The following is a 10,000-nucleotide window of genomic DNA, read 5'->3' as shown; positions in this document are numbered from 1 at the left end:
ATTCCATTCACATATTTCTGGCGAGTTTATTCAGTTAACCCCTTCAGTACCATGACGCGTTTCTGTATTCATTTTGGTGACTATTTGGTGCTTTTTTATACAGCTTCAGAAACTCATGTGGGGGATTAAAATAGTGAAGACTGTTACCATTAATCTTCTGCCTTCCATAGACCCTTGCTAATGTCAATAAAATGGTCTAATCGTACACAAATTTCAAGGTAAAAATGTGTCCTAGTACTAAAGGGGTTAAGCTTCTCTTATTCCCATTTTCTTTGTTAGTGTTATTCGGATATTTGCAATTTATTGAAACGTGTCTTTTTTTGTTCTTATTGCTATTCCCATTTGTTATATCCATGCATTATTTCGTTATCTAGCTAAGCATCGTCTTCCTTCCTTCCTTTATAATGTAGCTAGCCAGTGTTCGTGTGCCGCCAGAATTGCTTCCCTCGTGTTTTATCTCCGCCTTGTGCACTCCAACTCTCTACGCTCGTGAATTGGAGTCAACTTAATATTGTTTCCTAGACTTATCTTGGAAATTTTGGCTTTTTGAGGTTGTTATTAATTTCACATCGAAAAATCAGTAGAATATGTGTTAAACAGACTCACTATTATAACTACTATTGCTGCTAGTACTATTGCTGCTACTACTACTACTACTGCTACTACTACTACTACTTTTCATGCAAGAGAGGGCACTGTCTGTTCTGTTGCACGTGAGGGAGGGAAGGAGAAAGACGAGACCAACAAATGAACATAAAAAAAAAAAACACTGACGCCTTTGGTCCCTTAAGAGTGATGAGGAAAAAAAAATGACAGAAATACATTGAAACTTTCCTCTCCTCCTCCTCCTCCTCCTACTACTACTACTACTACTACTACTACTACTACTACACACCTGCAAGGAAAGGAAGTGGAGAGCAGACTGAGATGCGACGCTGAAGATTTCGGTGACTTATCTTCGTCTCTCCTGAAAGCAGCCTCAGCAGGAAGCGTGGCGGTGGGCGTGGCAGCGGAGGCGGAGGCGGCGCTGTTAAAATGAGCGTGGGCGGGCGGTCCGTGGGTGTAGGATGCCGAGTGGGTGCCATGGGCGTGTGTGTGGGCGGCGGATGAGGAGGAGGAGCCGAGGGTGTAGGGCGCTGAGTAAGGGTGTGATGCGGTGTGCGTGGGCGGGCCATGGGTGTGGGTGGGTGGTCCGTGGGTGTAGGTAGCGGGTCCGTGGGCCTGGGGAGCCGAGCCGTGGGTGTGGGCGTGGTGTGGGTGGTGGGGGGCAAGGGGTCTAAGGTGGACTCCAGGGCGATCCATGGCCACGCCGCCACACCTGCACTCCTCTCACACCACACCTGTCGGAGGGAAGCACGTGTGTCTGTTACTCAGGTGCGTAGATGTTACACAAGCCTCACTGACACACATACACACACACACACACACACACACACACACACACACACACACACATTCTAACACCCACACCTGTACTTCTCTCACGCCACACCTGTTGAAAAAGCACACGTATCTCTTAAGTAGATAGATAAATATACACAGATAGATAGATAGACAGACAGTACATACACAATAAACAAACCACAACATCACACACACACACACACACACACACACACACACACACACACACACACGTACACAGGTGAGGAAACAAAAGCGAGGCACGGAAACGTTACACCATCACTTCCTAATCTCGCCACTAGATGTCTCTCCCACCACCACCACCACCACCACCACCACCACCACCACCACCACCACCACCACTAAATCAAAGCCTGGCACTGATAGCGAAGTCTGGGGATCAAAGACAACATTCCTATCACTGCAATGTAAAAGTCAGGAGAATAAAAAGTCGGTGGTGGTGGTGGTGGTGGTGGTGGTGGTGGTGGTGTGGTGTGGTGGTGGTGGCGATTTCAACATAATGGTAATGAATTTAGTGTGGTGGTGGTGATGACAATCGTGCTGGTGATAGTGAGAATAATAGAAATAGTGATAGTGATAGTGGTGATGATAGTGGTGGTGGTGGTGGTGGTGGTGGTGCATTGTTTCTGGGTTCAGTTTGACGGACTGTTTGGTTGATTTAGCGTGGGAGAGTTCGATGGGGAGGTATGTTCAGTTTAGGAGAGTTTTTTTCTCTCTTTTTCAGGAGTTGTGAGGCATATAAGTGGTATTGACTGATTGATTGACTGAACGACTGACTGAATGACTGACTGACTGACTGACTAACTAACTAACTGACTGACTGAACGACTGACTGACCGACTGACTCACTGACTGACTGATTGACTTACTGACCGATTGACCCACTGACTGACTGACTGACCAACAACAACTGACGTAAACAAATAAAGGGTTGAGGCAAAAAATAATATCTAAAAGAGCTTGTTTTTTTTTTTTTTCCTGGTGTTTCCTTACCACAAGTTACGAAAGGGACAAAGAGGAAGAAAAAAGAACATCCTGACTAATGAATGGATAGAAAATTAAGCAAAAAAATAATAATGTACAGTATTTTACACTTTATCTTTCCCTTTTAACCCTTTCAGAACTGGGACACATTTTTACTTTGAGTTTTGCGTACCACTAGACCATTTTATCAACATTAGGAAGGGTCTATGGAGGTCTGAAGATTGATGGTCCAGCGTCTTCACTGTTTTAGTCCGCACGTAAATTTCTGAAGCTTTGTAAAGTCATCAAACAGTAAGGAGAGATGCGTCATGGTACTGAAGGGGTTAAAAGTTACAGAAGATAGGGCAAGGTGTGTGTTTTTGTGTGTGTTTGTGGTGTGTATGTGTACATGTATGTGTGTATGTGTGTGTGTGGCAAAACATACAAGGGTTGACAGTTTCTCCCTTCACAATGTAAAGACAGTATTATAAAGACAAAACTTTAGGGATTCTACGGCACAAAAGTTTTCAATCTCCTCCAGAAGTTGTAGTTGTTGGTTTACATATCTTTTCCCCCTCCAGCCTGTCTCACACATCACTGGATACGTAAGATGATTCCACACACTGAGGGAAGGAAAAAAATATACACGAAGGAAAAATATATGCAGGCAAGACTAGGAAGTTTTTTTTTTCATGGCATTTTTTTTCTCTCCGCTCTAAGGTGAAGTGAAAATGAAGAAAAAAAAAGTAAGATATTTTCTCCAAACCTGCCTCACTATATTTTTTTCCCGTGTCTTTCTTTCTTCATTTTTGTTACGCACTATATTTATTGACGTGCATGTTTTTACGATCCTTTCCTTGGCTTTACCTTTATCATATGTAGTGGTGGCGGGTGTAGTGACCTCCGCGGGCGAGATTACCACGGTCACTCAGGGATCACCATTTGTAGCGTTCACTCTAGCCAGGACACGGATGGAAAAGTAAACCAGGTGTGTTCATAGACTGGCGTTTATTACAATACACGTCGGGTAGAGGTGACGGGGCGAGCTAAAGTGTAGGCAGCTGTCAGTACTTCCCTCGCGTAGGACTCACAGCCAAGTACACGTTAGAGGAAATGGAGGCGGGGCACGTGACTTTCCCTCCCTTAATGTCATTGTTTCTTTCACGCCTGATGAAACAAACAACAGAAATTCATAACAAAACATAAAAACACATTTCATCTCGATACTTTTCACGATGGAAGGAAATTTTGCAACACGACCCAATGATATTTCTGAAAACGTGGGTTTGTCTCCATTGCCGCTACCTGACGATGTGTATTGCAATAAACAGTAGACAACGAACACACTTGGTTTACTTATCCATCCGTCCCCTGGCTAGAGTGAATACTTTTTTTATGTAGGAGGGACACCAGCCAAGGGCAACAAAATATTAAAAAAAGACCTGAAATCCTGGTTCCCTTAAAGAATAATAAAGAATTAGTCAAAATTAAGGAACAAATGTCTTGAAACCTCCCTCTTAAAAGAACTCAAGTCGCAGGAAGACGGAAACACAGACACACGGGGACTATACGGGGAAACACTTGGAGGAAGGCTGAGGTTAATCGTATTCACCTAATCTTTTCTCTGTGTAAACTCACTAACACCATTATTGAGTTTTCCATCTCCCCACTACTCAATTCAACCCCATTTCCTCCTATCTTCTTATCAAACCTTTCCCTTTCAGTCATCTACAATTTTATTTCAAGATCGGTTCGCTCTTATCTCCCTTTGAACATTTATGAAGACTGGCCCCGCTACTGCCTGTGATGTTAGCGAGATTCCATGAAGTACTGCGAGCTTTAGTTGCGTTGGTGGTAGTGATGAGTGCTTAGTGAGTGGTGGTGAGTGCTTCGTGATGAGTCTGGTGATGAGTCTGTTACTGGTGTGTGTGTGTTTATGGTCCGTATTCGTAAACGCTTTGCTCTCTCACCACGACAATTTTTCAAGGCCACAGGTATGATTAGCGGGGTTTTCAAGAGTGTTTCTCCAGTTATTGATATAGAAAATCTTGCCACTCTGCCTCTAGAACCATAAAAACTTGCTTGAAAACGTTTAGCTCTCTCACTACGACTATTTTTAAAGGCCACATGGATAAGTAGCGGGATTATCAAGGGTGTTTCTCCAGTTAATAATGTAGAAATCTTGTCACTCTGCCTCTAGAACCGTAAAAACACCTTAAAAAACTCACCAAATAATAACACCCATCCCACACACACAGACACACACACACTAATAACACCACCCCACACACACACCCCAACACCACACCCCCTAACACAAACTAACATCCCCATCACCTCCCCACTAAAACAATCCTATCCACACCTAAAACTGGATAAAAAAAAAAACCCTCAAATTAAAGGCAATTAAACACACTAATCGAGCAAAACAAAGGATCAGAGCAGATGTGTTATGCAGAGGGGACGCAGGACAGACAGAGTGATGAGTGCATGGAACACTCGGTAATCAGGTTGTCAGTGGCGAGTCATTAGGGAGCTTTTCAAACACTAGATAGACTTATGAATGTGACTGATAGGTGGAAATTTGCAGTGAGGGTTTATAACAGAAGATAATACAGTCACACTTTTCATCGCTACTACCGTCATTGTGCTGGTCGTGAGTGTCTGGGGAGGTTTAAAATATTAGACACATATATTAGGATGGCAGGTGGTGATATATACGTGAGGTTTATGTAGGAACTGCCTCAAGGGTTAATGAATATGTGAAATACGAGTATCAGTACACTCTTTTTCTCTTCCTTTTCAAATTAGAATCTACAGAAGTTTTTGCCTCTCTTCGTATAATGAGAATGATGGGTGGTGATATATAGGTAAGCTTTAAATAGGGATTGCCACAAGGGTTAATGAATGTGTGAAATATAAGTATATACACTCTTTTCTATTCCTCTTCCATTTAGAACCTAGAGAAATGTTTGTATTTACGCGTATAAATGTATAGAGCCAAATTATCTTGTCTTCCTCTAGTGATGCATTAAATTCGTCTACTGCTGTCAGGAAAACCGTACCTCTGCATATTTTTACCTCCCGTCAGTGAGTTTCCTGTAGTGTTTCAACCTCTCAGTGAAGGATGCACACTGAATTTCAAGACATTTCTCCCATTTTCTTTGGCTAACTCCCTCGGACCTGCAAGGGAGCTGGCAAGTAAGTGAACCTGTTTTTTTCGTTTTTTTGTTGCCCTTGGTCAGTTTTCCCGCGTTGCATAAAAGGAGAATGACCAGCAGCTTTCAATATTAATCCCTTGAGTACCATGACACGTTCCTATATTAATTCTGGCTACTATTTGGTGATTTTACACAGCTTCAGAAACTCATGTTGGAGATTAAAATAGTGAAGACTCTAGCCATTAATCTTCTGACCTCCAAAGACCCTTCCTAATGTCAATAAAATGGTCTAATCGTACACAAATGTCAAGGTAAAAATGTGTTCCAGTATTGAAGAGGTTAAACAGGAGGAATGCAAGAGACAGTCAGTGTGTGTGTGTGTGGGCTGGTGACTGACAATGCCACCTCCCCCACCACCACCATCACCACCACCACTGTTCACGTGACTCCTGGTGGCATATCATTGCTGCGGCTTAGACCTTGAAACACTGGAGAGAAACTGACCTGCATACACCGACACCACACACACACACACACACACACACACACACACACACACACACACACACACCTCTTCCTCTTCTTCCTCCTCCTCCTCCTCCTCCTCCTCCTCCTCTTGCTCCTCGTTCTATTCAACCTTCTTCTACTCCTCCTCCTACTGCTCTTCCTACTGCTCCTACTTCTACTCTCCTCCTACTGTTCCTCCTGCTCCTCCTCATAAGTTCCTCCTACTGCTCCTTCTTCTGCTCCTTCTACTGCTTCTTCTGGTCCTCCTCCTACTGCTCCTCGTACTATTTTTTCTTCTACATCTCTTTCGACTCCTCCTTCTGCTGTTCCTTCTTCTGCTCCTCCTCATAAGTTCCTCCTACTACTCCTTCTACCTCCTACTGCTTCTCCTCCTACTCCTCCTTCTGCTCCTTCTGCTTCTCGTGTTGTAATTCAATGCAGCTCTCCTCCCTTTCATGCGATGCAATCAGTCTCGGCTCCAGTGACCACATCCTGCTGGTCATACCCCCGCCCCGCCCCACATAACCCCATCCTACACCCCAATCCTACACCCACATCCTACCCGACCCGCCCCTCACTGCCACCTAAATCACTTTCCGACCACCCTAAATCACTTTCCATCCTACATCACCATCCTACACCCTAGTCCTACGCTCTTGTCCTTCAGCCCCCCATCCTACACCCTGTCCTACTACACTACCAGTCCTATAAGCCTAGTCCTATATACCCCATCCTACACTATCAGTCCTTCACCCCCATCCTACACCTCTTGTCCTACACCCCAGTCCTACACCCCCTTAGTCCTTCACTCCTTATCCTTCATCCCGTCCCCCCCCCATCCTTCCTCCTTCCATCTCCTTGCATGAAAGTTGGTATCCTGACGGTGGCCTGTTTATCTATCCTGCGTTCCTTCATGGGGTTCCTTCTCTCTCTCTCTCTCTCTCTCTCTCTCTCTCTCTCTCTCTCTCTCTCTCTCTCATGATTTTTCGTTTAGTTTTTAGTTATTTCTTATTTTATCTTTTGTTGTTGTTGTTGTTGTTGTTGTTGTTCTAGTTTTTCTTTTTTTTTCCTCCTTCATTTCCTTTGTTGTTGTTGTTTTTGCTGTTTTTGTTGTTGTTGTTCTTTTTCCTCTTCTTCACCTCATTCTTTATTGTTGTTGTTGTTGTTGTTGTTGTTGTTGTTGTTGTTGTTGTTTGTTCCACTGGAATTTAATGTAGAATCGTTGTATTTTAAGTGCAAGCAGTCTAGCTAGTGTTTGTTTGTTTGTGTTTGTGTTTCTTTATATTTCTTTTTGTAGTTTTTTTTTTCTTTTACTACTTCTTCTTCTTCCTCTTCTTCTTCTTCTTTTTTCTTTTTTTTTTTTCTTCTTCTTCTTCTTCTTCTTCTTCTTCTTCTTCTTCTTCTTCTTCTTCTTCTTCTTCTTTTCTTCTTCTTCTTCATAGTTTTATCTTTTCTCGTTTCTCCTTTCCTTTTGCAGTTTTCTCTTTCTCTTCTCCTTCATGTTTTTTTTTGCTCTTTTCTTTTTTTCTTTATATTATTGTTGCAGTTTTATCTTTCTCTTCTTCTTCTTCTTTTTTTCTTCCTCTTCTTCTTTTTCATGGTTTTATTTGTGTGGTATATCCTTTTCTTCGTCCCTGCCTTCACTATCTTTGCCTTCCTTCCTTTGTAATGGTGAAGAAGGTGATAATGATGGCAATGGTCTTCTTCTTTCCTCCTTTTCCTTCTTTCTTCTGTATTTCAGTCTTTCTTTTTTTTTCATCTTGATCTTTTTCTGGTTTCTGGTTTTTGTTGCGGCTTTCCTTTCTTAGATGTTCTTTTGTTTCATCTTGTTTCTTTTTTTTCTTTTCTTTTCTTTTCTTTTCTTTCTTTTTTTTTCCTTGTGGTTGTCTACATTTTTTTTTCTCTCAGTCGTGTATTTCATAGTATCTAAAGCAGCTTTCATTCCTTTTTCCTTCCTTCCTTTCTTTTTCTTTCTCTTTCTCCTTCTCCCAGCATTCTTTCTTTCTTTTCCCACTTGCTTCCTTTCATTTCAATCCCGTATTTCATTATTCTTCATTCACTTTAGCGGCTTTCATTCATTCTTCCTTTTCTTCATCTCTTTCTTTCAGTTTGTCATCTTGTATTTTCTTCTTTCCTTTCTATTTTAGGCAGGAAGCTCGAAGTGTATGGCTGATGGCTTGGCTTGGCTTGGCTTGCCTTGTTTTGTCTTGTCTTGCCTTGCCTTGCCTTGGCTTGGCTTACTGCAGCTTCCCTTTCCTTATTTTCTTATGCTCCTATTCCTGTGACATTTCCAGGGCGTCATTCTACTAACTGTACAATGACCCCGCTAGATTCCAGGCTTCCAGTGAACTAATTCCACCAGTACCTCGTTCCTCCCCCTCCCTGCCTCCCTGCCTCCGTCTATACATTAATTCCAGGAGCAAGTTTAATGACAGCTGGTAATTTGCATGGGTACGTGGTTCCATTGTGGCTAATTAACGTGTGAGTGTACCAAGACAAAGGATTACTGGCGTAGGCACAACCAATAACCTGTAAACGGACGCTCATTTCAGAATTTGGTGTCGAATACTGAATGTAGGTCCTTTCTATGTGACTTTTCTAAATATTGGGTAATGGGCAAGGAAGATAAAAAGTTAGGATAAAAAAGGGGCTAAGAATGCTGGTCAATAAGAGAGGTTCAAAAAAAAGGTTAGATTAGGTTAGGTTAAGAATGCCAGTCAATATAAGAGAGGTTAAAAAAAAGGTTAGATTAGGTTAGGTTAGGTTAAGAGTGCCAATCAATAAGAGAGGTTAGGTTAGGTTAGGTTAAGTTAAGTTAATAATGCCAGTCAATAAGAGAGGTCCAAAAAAAGATAGAAGTGAAAAAAGTGTCTTAAAAAATAGTCACAGGAAAGAGGTAGGCAGAGGTAAGGTAGAGATTTGTTTACTTCATTAGAAAAAAAAAGGATGAGTGGTTGAGACTAATCCTTACTGCTTACATTAGAGAGGTGGACAGAGAAAGAGAGAAATACAGAAGCATGCAGATTTGTAAACTTCATAAGGAAAAGGGATGAGTGATTGAGGATACTGGTTACTGCTTGTGTTAGAGAGATGGACAAAGAAAGAAGGAAGTACAGAAACAGAGAGAGAGAGAGAGAGAGAGAGAGAGAGAGAGAGAGAGAGAGAGAGAGAGAGAGAGAGAGAGAGAGAGAGAGAGAGAGAGAGAGAGAGAGAGAGAGAGAGAGAGTTTAACAATATATCAGAAAAAAAAAGGAATGAGAATATTGGCTACTTCTTGCATTAGAGAGGTGGAAACTAGGAGAAACAACAGAAACAGATAGACAGTTCCGAAACTTACAAGAATAAAGAGTGCGAACACTAGTTACTTCTTGTAGTAGAGAGGTGAGCGGCGCAGAAAGGAGGAAATACAGAAGTAGAGAGGATGTTCCACGGTTTAACAGGAAAAAGTAAGAAAATATTGGTTACTTCTTGTACTTGTACTAGAGAGAGAGAGAGAGAGAGAGAGAGAGAGAGAGAGAGAGAGAGAGAGAGAGAGAGAGAGAGAGAGAGAGAGAGAGAGAGAGAGAGAGAGAGAGAGAGAGAGAGAGAGAGAGTTTAGCAGAAAAAGGAATGAGAACACTGGTTACTGCTTGCATTAGAGAGATGGGCGCAGGAAGGAGAAAGTCAAGAGGCAGGTAGAGAGAAAAGTAATGGGTGAGAATACTAGTTACTTGCTGCATTAAGGAGATGGAAGTACAGAAACAGAGAGACAGGAATGAGTACACTGGCTATTTCTTGCACTAGTGAGGTGGAAACAAGGAGAAAATACAGAAGAGTTCCAGAGTTTACCAGAAAAGGAATGGGAACATTGGCTACTGCTTGCAGGAAGGAGGAAATACAGAAGCCAATAGAGAGCTCAAGAGTTTACTAGAAGAGTGAAAATATTGAACTAGAGAGGTGGAAAC

At 42.2% G+C, this 10,000-nt stretch overlaps 1 protein-coding gene across 1 annotated transcript in view; it reads right to left on the bottom strand.

Annotated features, from left to right (window-relative positions):
* Positions 1-10,000, bottom strand: part of LOC123501489 — a gene marked incomplete at its 3' end in the record, with an annotated part of 112,762 nt that overhangs the window by 23,344 nt on the left and 79,418 nt on the right. Inside the window, exon 3 of the mRNA XM_045250335.1 lies at positions 896-1,340. Coding sequence (XP_045106270.1) covers positions 896-1,302 — 407 coding nt within the window. The remainder of the gene's footprint in view (positions 1-895; positions 1,341-10,000) is intronic.

The sequence above is a fragment of the Portunus trituberculatus genome, chromosome 9 (genome assembly GCF_017591435.1).
Source record: "Portunus trituberculatus isolate SZX2019 chromosome 9, ASM1759143v1, whole genome shotgun sequence".
Lineage (NCBI taxonomy): Eukaryota > Metazoa > Arthropoda > Malacostraca > Decapoda > Portunidae > Portunus > Portunus trituberculatus.
This window is presented reverse-complemented; position numbering and strand designations above follow the sequence as displayed.